Source organism: Urtica dioica, chromosome 5 (genome assembly GCF_054948205.1).
Source record: "Urtica dioica subsp. dioica isolate 48M chromosome 5, U.dioica_male_clone48M_v1_H2, whole genome shotgun sequence".
Taxonomy (NCBI): domain Eukaryota; kingdom Viridiplantae; phylum Streptophyta; class Magnoliopsida; order Rosales; family Urticaceae; genus Urtica; species Urtica dioica.
In genome coordinates, this window is record NC_142760.1 from 31,267,284 (window position 1) to 31,292,616 (window position 25,333).

The 25,333-nt window shown below is 42.7% G+C and overlaps 2 protein-coding genes and 1 non-coding gene across 7 annotated transcripts; all 3 read right to left on the reverse strand.

The window, feature by feature from the left end:
• LOC149397886 (Small nuclear RNA activating complex (SNAPc), subunit SNAP43 protein) lies at window positions 1-2,226 on the reverse strand. Of its 5 annotated transcripts, none has more exons than XM_089614749.1 (8): window positions 1,924-2,226; window positions 1,708-1,792; window positions 1,471-1,597; window positions 1,058-1,174; window positions 737-932; window positions 542-587; window positions 341-416; window positions 1-233 (listed from the first exon to the last, which is right to left on the reverse strand). In XM_089614749.1, the coding sequence occupies exons 2-8, from the start codon at window positions 1,762-1,764 to the stop codon at window positions 1-3; spliced, it is 852 nt and encodes a 283-aa protein (XP_089470875.1). In that variant the 5' UTR covers window positions 1,765-1,792; window positions 1,924-2,226. The 5 variants fall into 5 exon arrangements, with proteins under 5 accessions (XP_089470875.1, XP_089470871.1, XP_089470874.1 ...); XM_089614745.1 differs by having other exon boundaries at window positions 737-935; XM_089614748.1 differs by having other exon boundaries at window positions 737-935; window positions 1,708-1,767; window positions 1,919-2,226.
• An 8,099-nt stretch (window positions 2,227-10,325) lies between these two features.
• Window positions 10,326-10,464, reverse strand: LOC149397887 (small nucleolar RNA Z247). The gene has a single exon (XR_016299316.1). It is a non-coding gene; the product is annotated as a small nucleolar RNA Z247 (small nucleolar RNA).
• A 6,630-nt stretch (window positions 10,465-17,094) lies between these two features.
• On the reverse strand, window positions 17,095-19,517 carry CCMH (cytochrome c biogenesis protein family). Its single transcript, XM_089615386.1, has 4 exons — window positions 19,339-19,517; window positions 18,674-18,835; window positions 18,303-18,434; window positions 17,095-17,509 (listed from the first exon to the last, which is right to left on the reverse strand). Exons 2-4 carry the CDS (start codon window positions 18,815-18,817, stop codon window positions 17,303-17,305), a joined length of 483 nt encoding a protein of 160 aa, XP_089471512.1. The 5' UTR covers window positions 18,818-18,835; window positions 19,339-19,517; the 3' UTR covers window positions 17,095-17,302.
• Window positions 19,518-25,333: the final 5,816 nt, after the last annotated feature.

Consider the following 25,333-nt stretch of genomic DNA (forward strand, 5'->3'; position numbering starts at 1 on the left):
TCACGTATCAGAGAGAAGTTGTTCGAGCTCTTGATCGAAGTTCTCGACGTTTTGAAGCAAGAGCTGTGGCTCGGGTTCTTCGTGACGTTCTGGCCGTTTGATTCCAGTTTGTTGACAGAAACGGTCTCTGTGGTCTTCCCATTCGTCCGCGATCTTCTCCACCGCGTCTCTCATGTGGTTGTCGTCTTCCGTGATGTGCTCTATGTTCTCGACGTTCACGACCTCGCTCGCCTCTTTTTGAGCAAAGACAGTGCCAATAGTAAGAAATCAGAAGGAAACAAAAAAAAAAAAAAACAACCAAAGGCTTAAACTGTATGGCGTGAGTGTGGCTGAGGTGTACCGCTAATTGCAAGCTTTTTAGCTTCTTCGTAGTCTAATGATATTTTCTTAATCGCGTCCGCTTCAATTTCCGTACCCTGGTTAAAAAAAATCCGTCAGCAACAAAGAAAAATACATATTTGACATGCTAAAGAAACAATGAAGATGAACAAATATATAATGATTGAAACTCATGATTATTACAAGTTATGAATCTGATTACCATGTCCAAGTGGACAAAGTCTTGAATCCTAGTGTTCGAAAACAACCTGTAAACGAAAAGATGAACACAATACACACTCAGATACAAGATTTTACATCAAATGTAAAAGCAAAATAAATTTTTGGGGGTCTTTTTTTTAATACTTAGTGTATACAGATGAGAGAGAGAGAGAGAGAGAGAGAGAGAGAGACGTACTGCTCATATGCAACTTGGACACGAGCATTCTGTAGATCGGTGAGCTGGTTAACGGTATCTTCAACGGCTCCTTCGGTGAAGTCAAGGGACCCGAAAAGGAAGACATTCTTTTCAAGCATTTTCTTCACGAGAGAAGGCACGGTTTTCGAACCGTTCTCTTTCGCGGCCACAACAAGCTCTCTAAGCTTTTTGACCTCTTCTGTCAAAAAGACTCGAAGCAAATATAATTTAATAAAATAAAAAATCATACAAGCAAACCAGAAATGGGAAAGAAAGACATAGTAGAGTTTCAAGTGTGAGAAAAACATAATGCCAACATACCGATCGATAAGTAAATCTTGAAAGGTGGTTTGAATGGTTGGGTCTCGTGAAGGCAATACAGACAGTAAAGCCCACCCAATCTGACCGATAGAGAAGCCTTAGTAGCGTTCATATGCGCTGCGTTCATTTATGCCTTTACATAAAACTTACTACTTAAACACAGCTCGGTCTGAGACCATATTTAAAAAAAAAAAAAACATGGTTTTTTTCGAAAAGTAAAATGTCATAACGGATTTATCCGGAGACAGGTCAAAATGCACATAACATCAGAACAAAAAAGCTGAAAAATTGCTGGTTTTAATTGGTACTGCAAATATAGCAGTAACAGTGACAATTTATTTAGGCATGAAATTTTACCCAATTCTTAGTGTTGTAAATGAAAAAAGAGTGAACGAATAAAATTTGGAACATACCAATGGCATGGGAATACAATGACTGGACAAAGAAGGCCAAGTTTGTTGAAGGGAAAGCCTCAAATATGTAAGAGAACTTCTTCAAAAGCCATATACTTTTCATGTCCCGAAAACTTGTTGACTCAATCTGCCATTGACACACACCGATTCACTATCATCACACAGCTAACCGAATACTTTCAGAGACCATTCACACACAAAAATAATAATAATAACAATAATCAAATTTAGTTTTACCTTGGCGAAATCAGCTATAAGCTCGTCTATGTCCTTCTTGAATTGGGTAAAGTCCATTGCCTGGATATTTGATGTCAAACCTAAGGTTCCAATGCATACAAATACTGGATATTGAGATAATCATTTTACTAAAATAACCCCTGTACTATGAGGGTTGTATGATCTCACTAAATTATGCACAAACTTCTTCGGAAAAAAACCTTCGACTTGCCTCAGCGTTCCTCTAGCTGCTCGAGAAGTGTAATTGGTCGTTCGGGTTGAGCCGACGAGGAAGTGTTGGGCGGTTGAGTCCAGATGAGATTCAGTGATCAAAAGCTAACGACTTGGCGGCTGCGGATTATTGTGGATTCGAAATTTCTATGGTTACCGATTCCTATATAATTTATAGTTGAGGCTGAAGGTGGTGGGAAATGGACTCTCCGGTGTGACTCCGATGGAGTGTTCTAGTCTCCAGAATTTGAAAAGGATTCGGTGGAGAAGGAGGTGTTGAGTTTTAACTCATCAAAAAGACAGAGAGAGAGAGAGAGAGAGAGAGAGAGAGAGAGAGAGAGAGAGGTTTAAAACACCGTTACCATTACCGTTACCGTTCTGAGCCTTCAAATTTACTGGTAACCATCCGTACCGTAAAAGAATACCGGAGGAAGCGAGAAAAAAATAGGAAACCGGTACCGTTGAACTTACCGTTACCGTAGAGGAATACCATCAAATACCGTATTTACCGAGGGGAATTCAGAAAAGAAATATACAAAAAAACATACAAAGTACGTAGGATAAAATTCATAAAATTAAAAATAGTGTAGAATGTTTCAACACAATACGAATTGAGTATTGTTGCAAATTATAATTTCACTAGAGCGTGAAATGGTCCTAGATTTAGAAAATAAATATTTAAGGTCAATTAAAGATTTCAGAATGAGTTGAGAATTTCGAGTTAGACTCGAATGATTTTAATTTCCCGAATAATATTTTCGGTGAGTCCTCGAGTACTAAGAAGAGTCTCGAGAGTGAGAATAATTTTCGAAACACCTTAAATATATTCAAAATAAATTAGAATCAACGAGAAATGATCTCGGTTTATTTTCTAAATCGTTTCCATTTAATTATGGACGAAGTGGTGAGCATTGAGGAAAAATGGACCAAATTGAAACAAAGAAAAGTTGTTGTGGTAGAATACTAGAAAAGCAAAGTAAAGTAAGGATGAAGTAGGAATTAGTCATATTTTAAGCTTTCTAGAGTATTCATTTGACTTGTCAACATGAGAAATAAAGGAGATAAGTTCATTTAACCTTATCAACGTGGGAACAAAATGGGAACACATTGAGACAACCCAAAACACGCAGGAAGAAGGAAAAAAAAGAAAAAAAGAAACAGAGCTCATTTTGAGCGATTTTACGAGAGAGAGAAAGAGCGAGAGAGTCCGAGAGAGTGAGTGAGAGACCGACGACCGTGAGAGATGCCGGAGTTGTGGGTAAGTTCCTTTTCTTCTTCTCCTTCCCGTCGTTCATCTTCTTCAATCCGGGAAGCTCACCGGGAAATCCGGGAACCGGCAGGATCTGGGAGAAAATGGCTGTGGCTGCGTCGGGAAGGTGGCGGTTTGGCAGGATCTGGGAAAAAAACGTCTAGGTCGCGGCGGAAATGGAAGCTCCTCAAACCGACGTGAATTGTGTTTTTTGAAGAGGAAACCGGGTATTTATACCCGGGTTTTTTTTTTAACTGAACCGGACCGGGAAATGGGAACCGGGTTCCTACCCGGATCCCGGTCCGGTTCCCCCGGAACCACCGGAAAACACCGGTTTTGGTGGTTCCGGTGCCGGGTAGCTCAAAAAAGGGGGAACCGGACCGGTTCCCGTCCGGTTCCCCCGGAATTTTAATCCTTGGTTTAAAATAAGAGATTTGTTAATAAGCAGCGGGTTATTTTTTAAATAAAAAAGGAGAAATAGTGGCAAAAATACTTAAAGTTTAGAGAAAACACTATTTATATATTCATTCTTTTTTTTTTCTTGGGCAAAAATACTCAAAGTTTCAAATTTAGTTACACGTTAATACTTTGCCGTTAAAATTTCTGTTTGAACTTAACGGTCCGAGTAGTAACAGATCCACTATAATGTAACATGTGGTATTTTTGCCAAAGAAAAAAACTTTGAGTATATAAGTAGTATTTTGACCTAACATAGAGTATTATTGCCACCATTTCCCTAATAAAAAAATTAGTCAAATAAGTCACCAAAAACTGAGAATTGCTAGATATCCAATCTTTTGTAAATTTTTTGTAAATAACCGCCTCAACTTATTTTCGACACTAAAAAGACAAAAATACCCAAAAAAAATTACTGCCTATTTTTGGTCTTTTTTTGTCTTTTTGAGTGCCGTAAATAAATTGGGGTGATTATTTACAGAAAATCAACAAAAAGTTTACTATTATACAAAACACTATAAGTCAAATGGTTATATAGCTAAAATACCATTTTTAAATAGTAGCTAAACTATCAACTTATTTAGATAAATAGCCGATATTAATCATATTTCCCAAAATGCTCTTTTCTCCGAATTCATATTTATTCACTTCCACATCCTCATCATTTGATCTCCAAGGCCATGACACCCTCCCTGAAGCTTCGTCGCCCACTCCGCCGATCGCTCCATTCCTGGTGGCCCCCTCGGGTATTTCTTCTTCTTCTTCTTCTTTGTCTCTCAATCTCGCTCGCGGCTCCGAACAAGCCAGAGCCCCAAGAAGATCTTACCAGGAACCTGTATCAGCCTTCAGCTCGACGTCTACAAGCGCGACTTTGTCTGTTACCGCTTGAGAAGAAAGCGACAGGGAAAGATTTCTATTTCTGGTATATTCTCAGCTCATTTATTACACTGTTCAACGTTGCCTTTTATACACATGCTTGATTACATAGGCGAGAGAATTGGAAAGCAATACAGGAGGGAATTTGAACATCAATATCACAGCTGTGACAATTGTGATTTGTACCAAAAAACCGTTGCCCAATGGGCTGCCTACAACGCTATACTAGGTGGGTATTCAGATAAGAATAAATGTGTGGCATTTATTCTAGAATACAATAGAACCTCTGGTACAGCGTGGCATAGTCTGTGAGTGACAAAAACGACTTAAGATAATTCTAAGGTCGTTTTTGTCTTCTTGAATTGCTACTGTTGTTTATGGGTTGAGAGGTGCTTTGACATTCAACTTTGAATTCGAACGCCCCACCTCCCATGGTCGAACTCCGAGGCGGTAATGAAGATTGTTGAAGAACGAGTGTGATAGGGGCTTGGTGAGGATGTCGGCGACTTGGTCTTGAGCTGGAAGATGGCGAACTTGTAGGGTCTTGTCTCGTACCTTCTCACGAACAAAAAATAGGTCAAGTTCCATGTGTTTTGTTCGTGAGTTTTGAATCGAATTGGCTGAGAGTAAGACTGTGCTGAGGTTGTCGCACCAGACAATCGGTGTTTGAGAAATTGGTACTCGCAGCTCTTGTAGAAGAGAGCGGAGCCAAAGGATTTCAGCGGTGGTTGTTGCGAGACTTCTGTACTCTGCCTCTTTCGAGGATCGAGAAACCGTCGGCTGCTTTTTTGAACTCCAGGTCACAAGATTTTTTCCGAGGTAGATACAAACGCCGTTGGTGGATCTTCGGTCATCAACATCAGTTGCCCAATCCGAGTATGAGAAACCGGTGATTTCTAATGATGGTGAGTGTTGAAGGAACAGTCCGTAGTGCATCGTTCCTCGCAGGTACCTTAGTATTCTTTTTACTGCTTTCCAATGAGGTTGAAGAGGGCACTGCATGTACTGATTTGCCTTGTTAACACTGAAACTAAGTTCAGGTCTGGTTATGGTCGCATATTGGAGGGCACCAACTATGCTCCTGTGTAGGGTAGCATCATCGACTGGATCTCCGTTGTGGGCGGAAAGGCGGAGGTTGTTGATCATTGGAGTTGGTGTCGGGCTTGCTTCCAGCATCTTGGTTCGAGCAAGTAGATCAGTGATGTATCTCTTTTGAGATAAAAGGACCCCATTGTCAGTGTAGTGAACTTCGATCCCAAGGAAGAATGTAAGAGCTCCTAGATCCTTAAGGGCAAAGATCTTGTCAAGTGCAGCAGTTATGTTTTTTAATCTCTTTGTTGTCGCTGCCAGTGATGATAATGTCGTCAACATAGACGAGAAGATAGACGGTGGAGGTTTTCGAGAGCTTCATGAACAATGATGTGTCTGCACGGGATTCGACAAACCTGAACTGAATGAGGGTTGATCAGAGCTTCTCGAACCAGGCTCGTGGCACCTGTTTCAAGCCATAAATCGCCTTGTGGAGCTTGCATACTCGAGGCTGAGTGGTTGTGACTTCGAAGCCCGGTGGCTGATCCATGAACACGTCTTCCGTCAGCTCCCCGTTGAGGAAGGCGTTGTTGATGTCAAGCTGATTGACGCGCCAACCTCGAGACAAGGCAATGGTGAAGATCACAAAGATGGTGAGCGGTTTCACCACCGGAGAGAAGGTGTCGGTGCAGTCGAATCCAGGTACTTGGTGTAAACCTTTCGCCACAAGGCGAGCTTTGTATCTTGCTATACTGCCGTCTGAGTTTCGCTTTACTTTGTAAACCCATTTACACCCAACGATATTTCGATTTGCAGGTGGCGCAATCAAAGACCAGCTTTCAGTTCTTCAATCATTGTTGTGCGCTAATGGGGGGTCTCAAGGGCTTCTTGAAGGCACCTGGGCTCATTCTCAACCAGGTCGTGCGAGTCGGTGATAATTGAGATGTAGGTCTTTGGCTTCCTGATCCCTGCCTTTCCTCTTGTAATCATAGGATGAGAATTGAAATCGTTAGAAACATGTGCAGAAGTGTCTGTTTCAGTATTGTAGTGCTCATTTGAACCCGAAGACAGATGAGAAGGATTAGAGTGTTGTTGAGGGATGTGAGATGTGTGGTGAGATGGTGGGCTGTGATAAGTAGGGTTAGGAGTGTTATCTTGTGAATGTGTGCGTTGTAATGTAGATTCAAAAGAATGGTCATTGGATACGGTTACCTGTGGTGTTTGGAGCAGCAACAAGGGATTGCCGGCGGGGTTGTATCGACGGGTGTGGACTTTTCAAGGACAAGGCTGTAAGGAAAGACTGCCTCATTAAAAACGACATCACGTGAGATGTAGGTTCTGCCGTCCTTTGCAAGACACTTATAACCTTTGTGTTGTGGTGTGTACCCTATGAATGTACAAGGCTGAGAGCGAAACTCGAGTTTGTGCTTTGTGTATGGTCTTAGGTTAGGAAAACATTGACAACCGAAAATTTTTAGCATGTTGTAGTTTGGCTCTCTGTGAAGAAGTTTTTCATATGGGCTTATGAAATGAATGACTAGAGGGTAGTCGATTGATTAGATAGGTTCCAGAAAAGAAGGCATCATCCCAAAAATTTTGTGGCATGTGTGCTTGAGCGAGGAGTGTGAGGCCAGTCTCGACAATATGTCTATGTTTGCGCTCTGCAACTTCGTTTTGCTCTGGAGTGTAAGGACATGAGACAAAATGATCTATGACTAGGGTATTGAAGAAGGTTGTCAAGACTCTATATTCATTGGGTTCAATGGTTTTTAGGGAATGAAAAAAACATTGGATGGACTCTGGCTTGGTGAGGAAGGTGGATGGCTGACTTGTTGGTTTGAGACTGAATCGATACAACCCTTGCTCAACCGTCCCTTGAAGAAGAATCTGCTGCGTTGCTTGATCCTTCACAAGACAATAAGATGGATGGAATTCGAAGAAAACTGAGTTATCCAAGGCAGATTTAGAAACGCTAATGAGATTTTTGGTTATGTCTGGTACGTGTAAAAGCCTTTGAAGAGAAATTTTTTTCTGGTTTGATGAGTCTTGGGAAACAAAAGAACTACCAATACTGGAGATAGACAAACTTGAACCGTTTCCCATTTCAACTCTGTTGTTCCCACGATAATCCAAGGCAATGTTCAGGTTGTTCAGGTCGTTGGTGACGTGGTGTGTCGCACCTGAGTCGGGATATCAGACGCCGTCGACGGTCTGGTCTGAAGGAGAGAATATCGCTGCGAGTGCAGAGGGGTTGTTCCCGGTGTTTCTGTTGGAATTGATCTAGGGTTTAAGAAAAAGATTAAACGCTTCGGGAAGCGGCGGAATTTTAAAAAATTTCTTTTCAAGTAAAAACAGTTTTTACTAACCTAGACAAAAGAGCAAGTACATGTAATTAAAAACTATTATGAGTATAAGAAGTTTACTAACCTTTCTTGAAGCTTGAACTTTGAAGAAGCTTTTGGAAAGTTTGCAACGCTCGTCTCCCCTCGCAGCACGTCTCTCTTTCTTTCCTCGGCACCTCGAGCAACAACGAAAGTTTCTATCACTAAATCACTCGAAATAAAGGAATTAGTGAGTGGGCACTTTTAAACACTACGACTTAAGAACAAGTCTTGAAGTCGCAGAGCTAAACACTAGGTCGAGTAAGGACCTAGGTGCCAAAACAAGAATAATCGAAAATGAACTAGAGAGAGAGAGAGAGAGGAGTTTCGGCCACAATGTCTAGAGAGAGAGTCTCTCAATCTCTAACTTGTGTGGAATGAAAAATGAGAAGAATGAGGCTCCTATTTATAGGAGAGGTCTTACCTTCAATAAGGTAGTTTCCTCTTCTATAGAATATCACATATTCATGAGCCAATTTCCTCTTTTCCTCTATGACATACTCGGCCAAGGTAGGCTTCATTAAGCCTTGGATTTGTTTCCTATTTTGTTCCATGCCTTGCCTTTTATCTCATGTGGCCGAAGTTCCTTATGCATCCTTATGCAAATTTGTTTCCTCTTTTTCTTTTGGCGAGTATCTAAATACATTTATGCACAAAATAAACTCTCATATTTCTCTATAGGGTAGGCGCCCAACATGTCTCTAGAAGGAGCTTCTAGAAGCTTCTTCATTTATTCATGAGAACATGAAAAAGGCCCATTAAGAATTTTCAATAAAACTCTTATGAAATGAAATTAATTCACGAGGCCCAATGATCAAGTCATGGCCGAGTGACATTAAGTCATCAAATGAACTTGTCAAAAAATTTATTGACATTCATTTCATCATTTGTCTCAAAAGACAAAAATACCCTTTTGACTATTTTCGTTCTCGTTTTGACTTAGCTTCCAGTTTAACTATTCCTATCGAAGTGATTCGTGACAGTGACCTCATGGACCCAAATGAACAAAGCTTGAGCTAAACACTTGGACTCAAAAGTTCACAAACCTTTTCCAAGTTTAGCTTAATGCCAACTGACTCCACTAAAGAGCTGACACTGAAAATCTCTCGGTTCAAATGAATTTATTTTCTACTCAAGAATTCGACCTAATTATGATGAGCGGATCCACTGAATATTATCTATGTTTACCCTTCATGACTGTCATCAGCTAGTCGGGATTTACTAAATTACCATTTTACCCTTCTAGATGTTATTTCCTCAACTCCTTTGTCGCTTGTGAATAAGTTAGAAACAATGTATTGACGAGGAGCTAACAAGTCACATTGTTTCATCCAAAAGAGTCAGGACTCAATTTGGACACTGGCCAGTTCATTTATTCACACTCCAAGGAACAAAGCATGAGGTGACATACATTGCATTTCAGCAATCTTGTACATGAATTCCATATCTATAAGAACTTCACAAAGTTACTCATGACATACTCAGAACTTAGTACTTCACCAATAGGCCCTGTTCGGAATCACATAGTGAGGCCGAACTCTGACTTTCTCAAATGAGAATACTAAGGTGTGAAATGACATGTCTCATTTCAGGATTAAGGTAAGCATGATGCAATTCATACATAGTGACTTCGAGACATAAAAGGTTAAATGGTTTGTTCTTATCTTGTCTCTAGAAGTGCACTGGTCAATTCAATACCTTCGGAAGATACCTAGAAGAACTATAGAGTCTCCAACTCTCAATGCCTCATAACCAGACATCATAGATTCTTCTAATTATCATACTGAGGTCAATAGTCCTTTGACCCTAAGATTGCGAATATATCGTTTTAAGCAAACTACGAAGAGTTTGTTCATGCAAGTTTGCGAATATATCTACATTTGTCTCTTCGTAAGTTGTTAAGTTTGTTTATGGACTAAAAGACTAAGGTTTTATCATAAAGCTTTAAACAAAGAAAGAATGAATGAACGTTTCAACTTTATTAATGAATGAATAGGCAATTACAAGCAAGAGTCTTCATGAGACTTTATTACATCAAATGTACAAAATAAAGATTACAACTCTTCTTGTGGGCACCATTGACAACAGTTTCCACCACTGTTGTTGCTGGAGTAGGAGTTGCTCTCGTTGTTGCCGTAACCGGTGACAACGTTGTTGAAGCGGTTGAAGCAGTGCGCCACCGAGTGACCTGGTTTACCACAGATTTGGCATTGGAGTCGGTTGAAGGAGCTCCTGCCTCTTCCACGACCTCCACGACCACCTCGGTTGAAGGTGTTGTTATGTGAGGGATTGTAGGTGGTGGGTGGTGGCGAGTAGTTGGGTCGTGGACTGTTGGATCTTCGGTGAACGGGGTATTGTGTGTAGTTCACTGGGGAGAACGGAGTCATTGGTTGGTTGCATGCTTCGATCGAGGCGAGCTTCAAAACTGAGCAGCAGAGAACCGATGTCGTTTAGAGTAAAGGGCTCAGATCTGGTGGTCATTGAGATCACGATCGGATCATATTCACTGCCAAGTCCAGCAAGAACATGAAGGATCTGGTCTTCTGCACTGAGTATGTGGCCAGCTGAGAATAGCACGTCCATGCAAGCCTTCATCTTTGAAAGGTAATCTCTCATTGACATTGACCCTTTCTTCATGGTTTGGATTTGAAGTTTGTATTGCAGGATCTTTGCTTTCGATTGTCCTGCAAAGGAGTGTTCGAGGGAAGACCAGATCTGATGTGAGTTGTTCAGGCCAACAGTCGTGATCAGCACAACTTCACTAATGGAGGCGAGGAGCCATGATGCAAGCAACTGGTTCTGTCTCTCCCATTGGTCAAAGGCTGGATTGGGCTAGTTGTTTATGGTCGCTGGTGGTTCAGGGGTAGTGGGTATGAGGATTTCTGTGAGGCCATAGCCACAAACTGCTGTGAGGAATTGTTGACGCCAAATGAGGTAGTTTGCATCGGTGAGTCTGATGGTGAGGACTTGGTGACCTGGGTTCACTATTGGTTGAGGGAGAAGATGGATAATCGGTTGAGGGTTTTGTGGTTCTTCTGGAGCTTGGTTGATAATTTCAGGGTTCATATTTTGCTGTGGGTTAGCCATTTTTGTTTGTTGAAGCTGATGGAATCTCTGATACCATGAGAAGAAAGCGACAGGGAAAGATTTCTGTTTCTGGTATATTCTCAGCTCATTTATTACACTATTCAACGTTGCCTTTTATACACAGGCTTGATTACATAGGCGGGAGAATTGGAAAGCAATACAAGAGGGAATTTGAACATCAATATCACAGTTGTGACAGTTGTGATTTGTACCAAAAAACCGTTGCCCAATGGGCTGCCTCCAACGCTGTACTAGGTGGGTATTCATATAAGAATAAATGTGTAGCATTTATTCTAGAATACAATAGAACCTCTGATACATCGTGGCATAGTCTCTGAGTGACAAAAACGACTCAAGATAATTTTAAGGTCGTTTTTGTCTTCTTGAATTGCTACTATCGTTTCTGGGTTGAGAGGTGCTTTGACACCGCTCTGGCTTCGCTCCGACGAAGAAGAAGCTCTCCATCGGTGTCGCTGCCGTAGAACAACATTGCAATTATCAAAGAGCACAAATCATAGTTTCTGGCCATCAAGCAGCATTTATCAGCATTGGGAGAAAGGAACAATAATAATAATATGACACTTTGAAAAACAAAAATAAGACTGAACATAGGCTACATAGCTACGCATGTGCAAAGAGCAAACTTCACAAATAGCTGACTAAAGTCACGATTGGCCATAGTTGATGCTAAGAGAGTCTTAATTTCAACGGCTAAAAGGAGCGAAAATACGAGTAGTCATAATAAGGTCAATTGAAAAGTTTATCATATCACTCTAGCGAATCTTACTAAGATCAGAAACCGGAACCAATCTATGCGACCAAAATGAATGAAATAGATGCAGATTAAAAAGAGCGATTTTGATGATGAAAATTTCAAACCTTGGAATGGACGAGTACGACAATATTCACTATTTACAAATTAATTAGTTTCAATTTACTCTTTAGCTAATACCTGTTGTTATATACTAAAAATTGTAAAAAAGTTACCAAATCCACTTAATTTTTATGAAAACATTTCATACTTGTTCATAAAACATCAGTAAATCTCAAAATCGGTTTGATTTTCATTTCAAAGTATAGAAGATGGACTGATAATTGAAAGAATTAACAATGTGCACACTGACCGTTTTAGATTATATAATTCAATACGAAGTGGCACCCTAAGAATGCAATCGAATCCGAGTACACGTTGGAGATGTTCTTTGGAGTTCTTTCTATGTTCTATACAACTAATCAATGGTATAGATATAACATATACCGGTGGTATTGTAGAATAGAATGCTTGTCGTTAAAGCCAGTACAAGAAAATGGTCCTACATTGCTCTAGGACCCGAATAAACTCGAGGCGGATGTACATTGGGCTCACCTTCTTCTAGTTCATTCCTTATCATCACCAATGCTGAATTACTGATCACTGAATCTCATTTCGTTGATGCTTCGAACAACCGCAGTTTTGGTCCCTTCTATGAAACGGCATTTAAAATCTTTTACCATTGAACAAACTTCCATTTCATCTTAATTTAGAGAGGGACTATACCGGATTTGTTTGAGCCTCGGGAGATAATCCTAAATGACTTGTTTTTGGCGAGAGGGAACATTAAGCTAAACTCTCTCGTAAATATATAATATTCATAATCCAATCTTTTCAGTTGTCAATCTATAATTAACTGATAAAAATCACCAGAGTTAACTCCTTCCTCTACATTTTTTCTTTTCATTTGAGAGAGGCAGATATAAGAGAGCTAAATTCCTACACAGTATATCATACATCAGATAATTTTTTATATTTATATCTTTTTTTTCCTCGCTTGTGAAATTTTTTTCACATGAATAAAATAATTTTAAGTAAATCCAGTCCTTGGGACGGATGAGCCTCGACGGTCACAAACCCGATTTTGGGCAGAGTAGCCACAAATGGATTGCCATCATCGGACAAGATCTTTTAAGGATACCAAAACTAAGCATGTGTATGCCATGAACAGATCTACCTCTATTTGGCCTCTCTGCGTTACACGATCAACTTGAACGCCGAAACCTTGTAAGAAAAGAGGAAAGAGCGGATCTTTGACGAGGAGGCGGTATGAGAAGGTCCATCATAGCTTTTTCCTCGCCGGATGTCAATGGAACGCGCCTTATGAGGTCGAAAGCCATTAAGGCTACGTTGTTCCTTTGCTTGTGCCTCTGATTAACCCACATTGCTGCCCCTGCACCCACAACTAGAGCCTGTGCACACAAAAAACCCCAACACGTCAACGATTCATTTTTATAAGAAATCACTTATTTATTTAGTTATTTACAAGAGTTTGGTCTCTAGGTCCCCTGCTCGATCGATCCCATCATTTCAGGGAATTTAAATCATTAGCTATTTCTTCCGTTTGGAACCCGGAAAATGCGAGAGAGTGAAAATACGAGGGAAAATAGAAGGAAGGGGGAAAAGAGAAATTAGGATGGATTTCACTTTCCACCAATTTTCAAAAGAAGAAAATGGAATCCCTTCTCAAATTATACATTTTCACTCCCTTTTTATATTTTCCCCTATTTTCCCTCAATCCAAGCAACACAAGAAAAATAGGAGGGGTTCCACTTTTCTTTTGCCTCCCTTACCTTAGAGTATGTTTCTATTTCTACCCGGAAAAAATCTGATGGAATTTTTTTGAGACTCGATTGTATTTTCTTTGCGTCGTTTGGGTTGAGGAAAATCGAGGGAAATTTTCGAAGATTCTGAGATTCTGGGAAACATGGCCTCGTTGTAGGGCGGAGATTCTGAGAAGTAATCATTGAAAAGTCGTCGGTCTGCACTCTCTCGATCCCGATTGATGAAAACATGTCCTGGAATCGAGCCTCCTACATTGCACTCAATGGTTTGGTCGGCGGCATATTCGTTGAGAATTTGCATGATCGTGATATTATTTTGGATAATTTGATGACATATAGCATCCTCATGCTCATCAATTTGAGCCATTTGAAGTTGAAAATCATCATCAGAGGAAGAAGATGAAGAAGAAGATGAATTAAAACTCATTTTGAGAGATGAATGATGAAAGATGAAGTGTGTTAGAGAATGTGAATTCAAATTCATTTGAACTGAGACTATTTATAGGGCGTTGAGTGTAGATGCCGATTTGGGAAGCGTGAGATTCCTTGATGGGTGATGGCATTGAGTGGTCACATCACGTCAAAACCCGGGAAGCGTGAGAGCTTTGATGAGTAGTGGCATTGAGTGGTCACATCACGTTAGAACCCGGGAAGCGTGAGAGCTTTGATGAGTAGTGGCATTGAGTGGTCACATCACGTCAGAACCCGGGAAGCGTGAGAGCTTTGATGAGTAGTGGCATTAAGTGGTCACATCACGTCATAACCCGGGAAGCGTGAGATTCTTGATGGGTAATGACATTGAGTGGTCACATCACGTCAGAATCCGAAAAGTGTAAGAGCTTTAATGAGTAGTGGCATTGAGTGGTTACATCACATCAGAACCCGAGAACCGTGAGAACTTTGATGAGTAGTGGCATTGAGTGGTCACATCACGTCAGAACCCGGGAAGCGTGAGATTCTTGATGGGTAATGGCATTGAGTGGTCACATCACGTCAGAACCCGGGAAGCGTGAGAGCTTTGATGAGTAGTGGCATTGAGTGGTCACATTACGTCAGAACCGGTTCAGGAAGCGTGAGAGATTTGATGAGTAGTGGCATTGATTGGTCACATCACGTCAGAGCCCGGGAAGCGTGAGAGCCTTGAGTGAGAAAATATTCTATAAATAGTATCTTCTATAAGTTGTGTTTTCATCCAAAAAATTACTGAGCCTTGAGTACGATACATTACAAGAAAATGACAAGTCGAGCTTCTAGATACTCTCATGAAGAAGACCGACTTCTTTGTCGAGTTTACATGGAGATTTCTCAAGACCATATCATTGGTATATACCAATCATCTGATAGTTTTTGGAGCCGTGTTGAAGACAGCTACAACAATGCAAAAAAACCAACTTCAGAGATGCGTTCAAAGCGATCAATTCAGTCCCGAATCCAATAATTGAGAAAGCTACAAGGAAAATGCATCCATACATTCGGCAAATCGAGAATAGACACCCAAGCGGTGCTTCAGCTGAAGATATTGTGAGTATTTTAGCTATTTTTATCCCTTTTTTTAATATTATATTATTGTAATTGGTTATATCGACTTGCTTTTGGATGAAGCTAAAGTGTTGCTTGCAAATGATGAAAAATTCAAGAAAGGTAGGAAGTTTGATCATGTGTGGAACATCATCAAGAATTTTTAAAAATTTCATGACGGAGAGTATTAGTATGGACTTGGTGGCGGCGGAGGTGGTGAGGCATTCGGCAGCAGCGGCGGTGGGGGCCATACGCAGTAGGGCGGGCCTCAAGTGCGAGACAAACATCTCGAGGTTCGTGTTCTTTTTCGGAGTCCGAACAACAAGTTCCTGAGTCGGTTAGACAACCATCTCCTTCTGAGCGACCGATTGGAGTGAAAAAAAGTCAAACTAAAAATGAAAACGGATGACAAAGTAGCTTCCTCTATCAGCAAGGTTGATGAAGGAAATAAACTACTTCTTGAGCAGATGAAGAAGTCAGGTGATATGAGGGAACGCATCTTAGAAAGTATAAATAAGGCTAATAATTTGAAAACAATCAGAGAAGAAAATAAAATAATGAAAATGAATTTAAATAAAATACCAAATCCTCAGGATCGTGCATTTTGGGAAGCTGAACAAGCCAAAGTTTTACAAAAGAGAGCCGAACAACAACAATCTCAAACACCATTTTCCAATTCTGATTCATATTCACAATATTTCACCGGTCTTGGAGGATCCGGCGCTAATCTTCCCGACTATTAGTTTATGTATTGTAAATTTATGTTTAATTTTATTTTGTTGTATTTTGTTTTTTTTTTTAATTTTTTTTTTACATTTCGATGTCGTTGTTATGTTATTTTATTTCTCTTTTAATATTAATGTCGTTTTAGTTTTTCCCAAACTCCAAATGTTAATGTTGTATTTGAAAATAAATTTAATGAATAATTTAAGGATAAATATAATATAATTTTATAAATCAATACAAATATATAAATTATAAACTTTATGGGGACTAAAAAAATATTTTGGAGTAGGGAATAGTGTCACGCCATATTTGGCTTGAGATATAGCGTACGGGTGGAGGATCAATAAACGCTATTCCCACCATATAGCGTACGGGTGGAGATGACCTAATACCTGTTGTTATATACTAAAAATTGTAAAAAAGTTACCAAATCCACTTAATTTTTATTAAAACATTTCATACTTGTTCATAAAACATCAGTAAATCTCAAAATTGGTTTGATTTTCATTTCAAAATTTAGAAGATGGACTGATAATTGAAAGAATTAACAATGTGCACACTGACCGTTTTAGATTATATAATTCAATACGAAGTGGCACCCTAAGAATGCAATCGAATCCGAGTACACGTTGGAGATGTTCTTTGTAGTTCTTTCTATGTTCTATACAACTAATCAGTGGTATAGATATAACATATACCGGTGGTATTGTAGAATAGAATGCTTGTCGTTAAAGCCAGTACAAGAAAATGGTGCTACATTGCTCTAGGACCCGAATAAACTCGAGGCGGGTGTACATTGGGCTCACCTTCTTCTAGTTCATTCCTTATCATCACCGATGCTGAATTACTGATCACTGAATCTCATTTCGTTAATGCTTCGAACAACCGTAGTTTTGGTCCCTTCTATGAAACGACATTTAAAATCTTTCACCATAGAACAAACTTTCATTTCATCTTAATCTGGAGAGGGACTATACTGGATTTGTTTGAGCCTCCGGAGATAATGGGAGGAGATAATCCTAAATGACTTGTTTTTGGCGAGAGGGAACAGTAAGCTAAACTCTCTTGTAAATATATAATATTCATAATCCAATCTTTTCAGTTGTCAATCAATAATTAACTGATAAAAATCACCAGAGTTAACTCCTTCCTCTACATTTTTTTTTCATTTGAGAGGGGCAGAGATAAGAGAGCTAAATTCCTACACAGTATATCATACATCAGATAATTTTTTACATTTATATCTTTTTTTTTCTCACTTTGTGAAAATTTTTTCACATGAATAAAATAATTTTAAGTAATTCCAGTCCTTGGGATGGACGAGCCTCGACGGTCACAAACCCGATTTTGGGCAGAGTAGCCACAAAGGGATTGCCATCATCGGACAAGATCTTTTAAGGATACCAAAACTAAGCATGTGTATGCCATGAACAGATCTACCTCTATTTGGCCTCTCTGCGTTACACGATCAACTTGAACGCCGAAACCTTGTAAGAAAAGAGGAAAGAGCGGATCTTTGACGAGGAGGCGGTACGAGAAGGTCCATCATAGCATTTTCCTCGCCGGATGTCAATGGAACGCGCCTTATGAGGTCGAAAGCCATTAAGGCTACGTTGTTCCTTTGCTTGTGCCTCTGATTAACCCACATTGCCGCCCCTGCACCCACAACTAGAGCCTGCGCACACGAAAAAACCCCAACACGTCAACGATTCATTTTTATAAGAAATCGCCTATTTATTTAATTATTTACAAGAGTTTGGACTCTAGGTCCCCCGCCCAATCGATCCCATCGTTTCAGAGAATTTAAATCATTAGCTATTTCTTCCGTTTGGAACCTGGAAAATGCGAGAGAAAGTGAAAATATGAGGGAAAATAGAAGGAAGTGGGAAAAGAGAAATTTGAATGGATTTCACTTTCCACCAATTTTCAAAAGAAGAAAATTGTATCCCTTCTCAAATTATACATTTTCTCCCTTTTGATATTTTCCCCTATTTTCCCTCAATCCAAGCAACACAAGAAAAATAGGGGGTTTCCACTTTTCTTTGCCTCCCTTACCTTAGAGTATGTTTCTATTTCTACCCGGAAAAATCTGATGGAATTTTTTTGAGACTCGATTGTATTTTCTTAGCGTCGTTTGGGTTGAGGAAAATCGAGGGAAATTTTCGAAGAAAAATGGATGATTAAAAATTGGGATTTCTGAATCCTAACAAATTTGCATATGATGGAATTTTTTCTTCTCATGGGCAACACGTAATCCCTATTCCCGTCTGTAAATTTCCTTGACTTCCAAACACAATTGATGATATTTCTTATTCCCTCACATTTCCTTTAGTTTCCATAAAAAAAAAAAAAAAAAAAAAAAAAAAAAAAAGCCTGGGTTCTATGCACAGCCTTAGAGATGCTAGACCAACAACTCTTAGATGACAAGGATATACTTTTTTATTTTCAGCGTTTTACGATCAACATACCGGTGTCAGCCACATCGCTGCGGTCTGCATATCAAAAGCCGGTGTGTATAGAACCGTGTCTCCAAAATCGTCTTCGAGCTTTTTGAATATCTCTTTGTCTGACTTGCCAGCATGAATCTCGTCCCGAATCAACTGTCAAAATTCCAATACAAATGACAAATGAATCCAAATGTGTTCTCGCCGCATAGGATTATACAAAAATAAATTTTATCAATGAAAAATAATATTAAATGTCATTTCGTAGCATGAATTACATCAATCGCAGCCCCTAATTGAAGATTAAAAGAGTCTAAACCTAGAAACTTGTGATATAAAGTGAAGGCTGAGATGGAATGCATTTCATGATAATAATAAAATAAAAGAAAAAGAACCTTTCTAAGAAGAATGGCAATATCCGCTTGCGAGTCTTCGATGGACTGACTCCCACAATCAGTGCACCTGACATTGTGGCTTATGTTCCGAGCTCTAGCATCAACAAGTTGTGCCTTCTTCACTGCATCCATTTCGTTCTCCATGGTTGCTGAGCAATAGTTCTGAAGATAAAGAGTCCGGTTAAGGTTTAAAATCTCGGGGGAACCGGAAATTGAAGGGGTCCCGGTACGGTTTGCACCAAAACCATAGCTTTCCCTACGAACTGGGGTACAGTTTACCATTACCCTCACTGGATATCCTGGTAAATCAAGGGTATCTCCCAAAAACGCAGCAAAATTTGAGTCCCGGTACATCGGTAACGATATTCGAATTCAACCGGGTTAAGTATTATTATTATTATTCAGTCAGGCGTTTCATCAAACAATTGGTCCGCATAGCAATAGCAAGAGGTAAGTCGAGACTGGCTTAAGCACTCCATAGCAGATATTTATAAAGTGAAGACGACTAATTCCAGATTGAAACTAAGATTAGATCTGAGTAAACGAAAAATTACAATAAAAAGGCACGACTTTCTTCGAAGACTCTAAGAAATCGGAAAGACAGCCAAGTATTTCTACTCGTATACGATTACAATGGGACTAAAAGCGTTGGAGAATTTTCTTACCGACGAATCGGAGATGACAGCTCGAGAGAGAGAGAGAGAGAGAGAGAGAGAGATAGTCAAATACTGGAGGCCGGAGACTGATCGCCGTGGTTCGGAGGCACGGCAAATGGGTCGATCAAGATCCGTATTTTGCCGCGATGGACAGAAATTTGGGTTTTGCTTTAGAACCAACCACAGAAGGGCTAATTGGACCTTTTGAGTTTTGTGGCCTGTGATATTTTTTGGGATTATTCTTGAACTATGACATTCAAACTGGTTTATGACTAAAATTTAATATGTATAATTTAATCCAAAACTATGACTACCTTAGATTTTTTAGTACAAAAATACTCTCAATAAAACTTTTTTTTTTAATTTCGTTTTATTTACTCTCTCTCTCTCTCTCTCTCTCTCTCTCTCTCTCTCTCTCTCTCTCTCTCTCTCCTTGTGCTTAGCTAAAAAGAAATTTTTTTTTATTCAAACCACACTAACAGAACAGAACCTCAACTAGAGGCAGAAATATCAGCAGCAATACAATGAGAAAGCCACTGTGGGCAATAAGACAACTCAACATCGTCAGTTAAGCCATCACGCCGGAACTTAGCCACCTCGTGAGCTGCAGTGTTACACTTCCGGGGGATCCACAGCAGCCCGTCCCGCAGAGGTAATCGCCTGAGTTCGGAGATAATGTCCGCCACAATCGTACCCTGCCGTCCGAGGGTCTGCTCGCCGCGGATTAACTGCGTCGCCCGGAGGCAGTCGGACTCGATCACTGAAACCCGCCAACCTCGCTTCCTTGCAAACCGGAGGCCTTCACAAATCGCGTAACATTCCGCGGAAGCGCGGAGTCGACCCACTGAACCCCCACCACACCTCTGTTGTGGTCACGGATCACCCATCCAACCGTCGTGAGCACGACGCCATCCGACCACGCCGCGTCGACATTGAGCTTCAACTCGCCGCTACACGGTCTCGTCCACCCCTTAGCCCCGGCCTCGGTTCTCCGCTCGACCTGCTCCAGCGACGAAGAGCAGGTCTTGAAACTCTCGATCCAGCCAGCCACCTCGTTGACCCACGTCTCCGGCGTTTTCGTGGCGTTCTCAAAGAGACGCGAATTCTGGTCCGACCACGCTACCCAGACCAACCCACAGAAGAGCTCAAAATGCTCTCCCGAGAGAGCCGAGGCTGCCCGGAAACAAATCTCCTTGAAGGAGAGATTCCCCGTCTTGCCGACCCACCTCCTCAACAACGAGGCCCGCCAAAGAGCTTGTGCCCACTCGCAGCCCCACACGGCATGTAACGCACTCTCCGAGCTCGCCCCACAAAAAAGGAAGACATTTGACCCCCCGCTTCCGCAAATTTCCCATGGATGGGATAGCTTCGAACCACACGCGCCAAACCAAATGCTCGATCTTCGGCGGAATCGGGGAGGCCCATAACTTAGTCCACCATCGAGCCTCCTCCCCACTAGAGCACGAGGCGCTCCCTTTGATCTCCGATCTCGCCAAACGATACCCGGAACGAACCGAGTAGATGCTGTTATCCTCGAAATGCCAAGGTGAGAGAAATGGCCCTTACTTCGAAGCTCGAGCACCGACGAATTCGGGAAGTATTTAGCCTTGAGGACCCGTGTCATCAAACACTCCGGGAATCGGATCATACGCCACACTTGACGGCCAACAAGCGCCCGGTTAAAGTCACCGAGATCTTTGAAGCCCAGCCCGCCCTCACCCTTAGGCCTCGCAATGAGCTCCCATCGTTTCCAATGAATTTTCCGCTTGTCCTCCGACCCCCCCCCCTCCCCACCAAAACCGGGCAATGAGTCGATGGAGCTCATCGATGATGGTGATCGGAAGCTTGAAAAGACTCATCGAGTAGGCCGGAATTGCTTGAACCACCGCTTTGATAAGCACCTCTCGACCCCCCGCCGAAAAGACTTTCGCCCTCCAAGATTGGAGTTGTTTTTGGACCCGATTCGTGATGTTGCTAAAAAGCAAGACTTTCCTTCTACCGACCCGAACCGGGAGTCCTAGGTAGCTCTCAAGCTCCAATGTGAGAGGAATACCGAGCCACTGAGAGACCATCTCCGCCTCTTCCTCTCCCACATTCCGAGAGACACAAAACGTAGACTTCTCAAGATTCACCGTTTGCCCCGACCCCCGCTCATACACTTCCAACACGTTTCGCAAAGCCCGACAATTCTTTTCATTTGCCTCACAAATGAGGAGACTATCATCGGCAAACAAGAGGTGAGCAATCCGAGGAGCCCCCGAGCAACAAGCGAATCCTCTCAAAAGGCCCAACCTCTCTTGGCCTCGGATGAGGGCGGAGAACCCCTCCGCACACAAGAGAAAGAGATGGGGTGAGAGGGGGCACCCTTGGCGAAGCCCCCTTTTCGGAACAATTTTCCCTCCCACCCGACCATTAATGACCACCGAGAACGAGGGAGTAGAGATACACTCCATGACCACCGCAACAATTTTAGGCCCAAATCCCACTCTCTTCATCATAGTCTCAACAAAGCCCCACTCCACTCTATCATAGGCCTTGCTCATGTCAAGTTTTATTGCCGCCACCCCACGTTTCCCGCTAGTTTTTCTCCTCAACGAGTGGAGAAGCTCAAAAGCGATCGCTACATTGTCCGAGATAAGCCGGTTGGGAACAAAGGCACTTTGGACCTCGGAAATAATCGCCGGGAGGGTCACCTTGATTCTATTAGCAACCGCCTTCGTCACCATCTTTAGAACCACGTTACATAAGCTAATAGGCCGGAAGTCCCCCACCTTGACCGGCTTCTTGACTTTCGGTATAAGCACGATATTCGTATCGTTCCACTTTCGGATACTTTCACCCTTATTGAGCACCCCGAGGCACTCCTCCCTCACACCCGGACCCACCACGTTCCAATTATTTCGGAAAAAAAGAGCATGGAACCCGTCGGGTCCCGGTGCCTTGCGAGCACCCATGGAGAAAAGAGCTTTATCAACCTCATCAACGGTGAAATCGTCATCCACCGAATCCCGATGCTCGACGGAAATCCTTTGGATGTCCTCCTCCGTAATCGCTCGGAACTCCTCGGCGCCGGCTCCGTTAGATCCAAAGACTTTGGTGAAGTAGCGCTCGAAGACATCTCTCACACCTTCCTCGTCCAAAACCCATGTACCCGCCTCATCGAAGACTCCCCGAATAGTGTTTTGGCTCTTTCTTCTAGTAGCTCTAGCATGGAAGTACGCCGAGTTCTTGTCTCCCCCCTTAAGCCAATCGACGCGGGCTCTTTGCATCCAATGATATTCTTCGACGAGGATTAGCGACTCAATCTCGTGGCCCAACCGCTTCGCCTCCCTACAGTTGGAAAAATTACATACCTCCTTGTTGATGGCCTCAAGACGTGCCGAGAGCTCTTTTAACCGCCTATCTCGATGCCCGAAAGAAGTCCTCGCCCAACCTCTCAACGCCTCCCGACACTCATCCAACTTGCCAACACAAACTTCTTTCCCGTTCCGCCTTAGCACTTGGCTCCAAGCCCTCTTAATCACCTCTCGACACTCGTCATTGGTAAGCCACCCCGGCTCAAAAGCCCACCTCCTTCTAGCGCTCGACCGAGGGGCCGAGATCAAGGGTCTAGACTCCGTGTCAATCACCAAAACCCGATGATCGGAGCCCCAAAAGTCTAGCACCTCCACCACGCTTGTTGGAAAAAGTCTCTTCCAACTCGCATTCGCACACATACGATCGAGACGGCTCTTCACGTTAGCATCACCACTTCGCTTATTACTCCACGTGAGAAGTTCACCCTTGTAACTGAGATCACAAAGACCACAATCGTCTAGCGCGGCTCCAAAAGCCCCCATATCGGAACCCCTTCGGCGCCCCGAGCTCGCATGCTCAAACTCGAAAAGTACCTCGTTGAAGTCACCCCCGCATAGCCAAGGCGTGTCACTCCCATCATCAAGCCGTCTCAAGAGGTCCCACGAGAGATGTCTCCTAGCCTCAACGGGTTCCCCGTAAAACCCGGTAAAACGCCACAACTTGTCCTCCTTGTCTTTCACTCCCACGTCTATGTGACCTTTACTATCACTCCGCAAAGTCACCAAAATCTCCTCTCTCCAAGCGAGGAACAAACCGCCACTCCGACCCTCCGCTTGTACCCCCAAACCATTCTCAAACCCAAGTCTTCTCTTCAACCTTGATAGTCGGGTTCCTCTTAATTTCGTTTCCGAAAGAAATAGGAGGTCCGGCTTCCGCTCGCGAATAAGTCTTCGCAAACGGCCCATCGCTCGTGGATTTCCCAACCCACGAACGTTCCAACATATCACAATCATTGAGCCCGGTCAGCCCGCCTCTGGCCGGCCGCCGATCCGTTTACTGAGAGCTCTTCCGACATATCCCTCAAGGGGGAAAGCACAAGAGGTGAAGCCTGCTTTGGGGTATTTTTAGAAGATTTTCCGGGACCCCTTCTCTGTGGCTTTCTAGGATTTGTCCCACTCCCCACCTTATTCTTCCCATCATTATTAGACACATCCTTTCCGCCTCCTACACCGGTTTCGAAGGACAATTTAAATTTAGACGCCAACGAAAGGATATCCTCATCTCTCTGAATATTGGCGAACCCCGGAGCCTCATCACGTGACCCGGTAACTCCCACCCTTCTCTTGCTATTGTGTATGATATCCTCATCAATATTTCCTCCAGGCCCAAGCTTCCTTTTTTACTGGCCACTCCCTCTTAGTGGACTCGCTAGCTTATCGAGAAATTCCAATCCCTCCTGTGATAAACCTTCGGCCACGTCCAGCTCTTCCAAGAGGACAATTTCATTTGTCTTGTCTTGTTTTAAGCCCAATCTCTTTGCCTTAGCCTTTTTATGTTGGGCCTTCAATCCCTCAGGCCCACTCTCAGCCCGCCCAACACTTCCCTGTCTTTTCTCCACGTCAGCATCTAAAACCACACCACTGCTCCCTCTTCAGCATTATTCCTCTTGTTCTCTTCCATGTTTCTCGTACCAACCCCAGGCTCTTTCTCTGTTGTTCCTGTTTCTCTGACACCCAGCGAGTTGCGCTCCGGACTCTCCGTTTGCCCAGAGGATAAAAGGCCATCACCTAACCAGCCAGCGGTCCCCACAAGCTCTGCTCCAGGTTTGACTTCACTGCCTCTCCTCGAGCCGCGCGCCTGTACGGACTGTCTGTGCACAGGGTCTTTGCCGGACTGTTCAACCATGAACGAAGCTTTTCCTCCGGAATAACCCCGGTGTTATCAGGATTCTTCAGCCACTCCACTGCCTCCGTGAACTTCCCTTTCCCGATGAGCCTCTCTAAACCGGCAAAGCACGAGCGAGTCGCCACTTCCTCATGGATCCAGCCACCGTACATCTTCACTTCCGGTGAATGGTGTGCTTTAACGACCGCCTCTCTCCTCTTCGTGCAAGCCTCCGAGTTATGTCCCAAAATACCACAGGTATAGCACAACCTTCCAAGATTCTCGAACTTACACAAAACCCACAACGGCGGGAGGTCTTCTCGATCGAGAAAAAACCCCGCACAGAGAGCCTTCTGGACATTCACCTCAACTCTCATTTTCAAATCATTCCCGGATCTGCCGGAGTAGCCCAGGAAAACACCCAATAGCGGCGCCAACTCTCTCGCACTTGCTATGTTGTGGTATCCCGGTGGTAGGCCGCAAAGACGGACCCAGAACGGAGAAGTAGAGAAGTCCAGCTCCTCCGCCAACATCTAAGCTGGCCACTGTTTCAACAACATCTGGGAACCTCTCAGTTTCCATGGTCTCCCCCCCATGATCCTCCTCAAGTCGTCACCATCGTCGAACCTGAACTGATAAAACCCTGGTTCCAACTCCTTGACCATCCAGTTCTTTTTGCATCTCCAAACTGTACTGAACACATCCCAGATCGTTTTGGCACCCACCGGGGTATTGGACAGCACTTTCCCGACGAGAAGAAAGGGCTCGACTCTCTCTCCATTAGCGTCCTCCCTCTAAGAGATTACTAGTTTCCTAGCTAAAA

Bases quoted from the DNA above. Each gene is read 5' to 3' on its own strand.
- LOC149397886 (XM_089614745.1), bottom strand. From the start codon at position 1,764: ATGGACTTTACCCAATTCAAGAAGGACATAGACGAGCTTATAGCTGAT. The intron at 1,598-1,707 runs GTAAAACTAAAT...TGTCAATGGCAG, and splicing joins TTATAGCTGATTTCGCCAAG to ATTGAGTCAACAAGTTTTCG. The intron at 234-340 runs GTACACCTCAGC...TTGCTCAAAAAG, and splicing joins TAAAAAGCTTGCAATTAGCG to AGGCGAGCGAGGTCGTGAAC.
- CCMH (XM_089615386.1), bottom strand. From the start codon at position 18,817: ATGGAGAACGAAATGGATGCAGTGAAGAAGGCACAACTTGTTGATGCT. The intron at 18,435-18,673 runs GTTCTTTTTCTT...GAATTTTGACAG, and splicing joins TTGCCATTCTTCTTAGAAAG to TTGATTCGGGACGAGATTCA. The intron at 17,510-18,302 runs GTATGTTGATCG...TCGTGTGCGCAG, and splicing joins CAGCGATGTGGCTGACACCG to GCTCTAGTTGTGGGTGCAGG.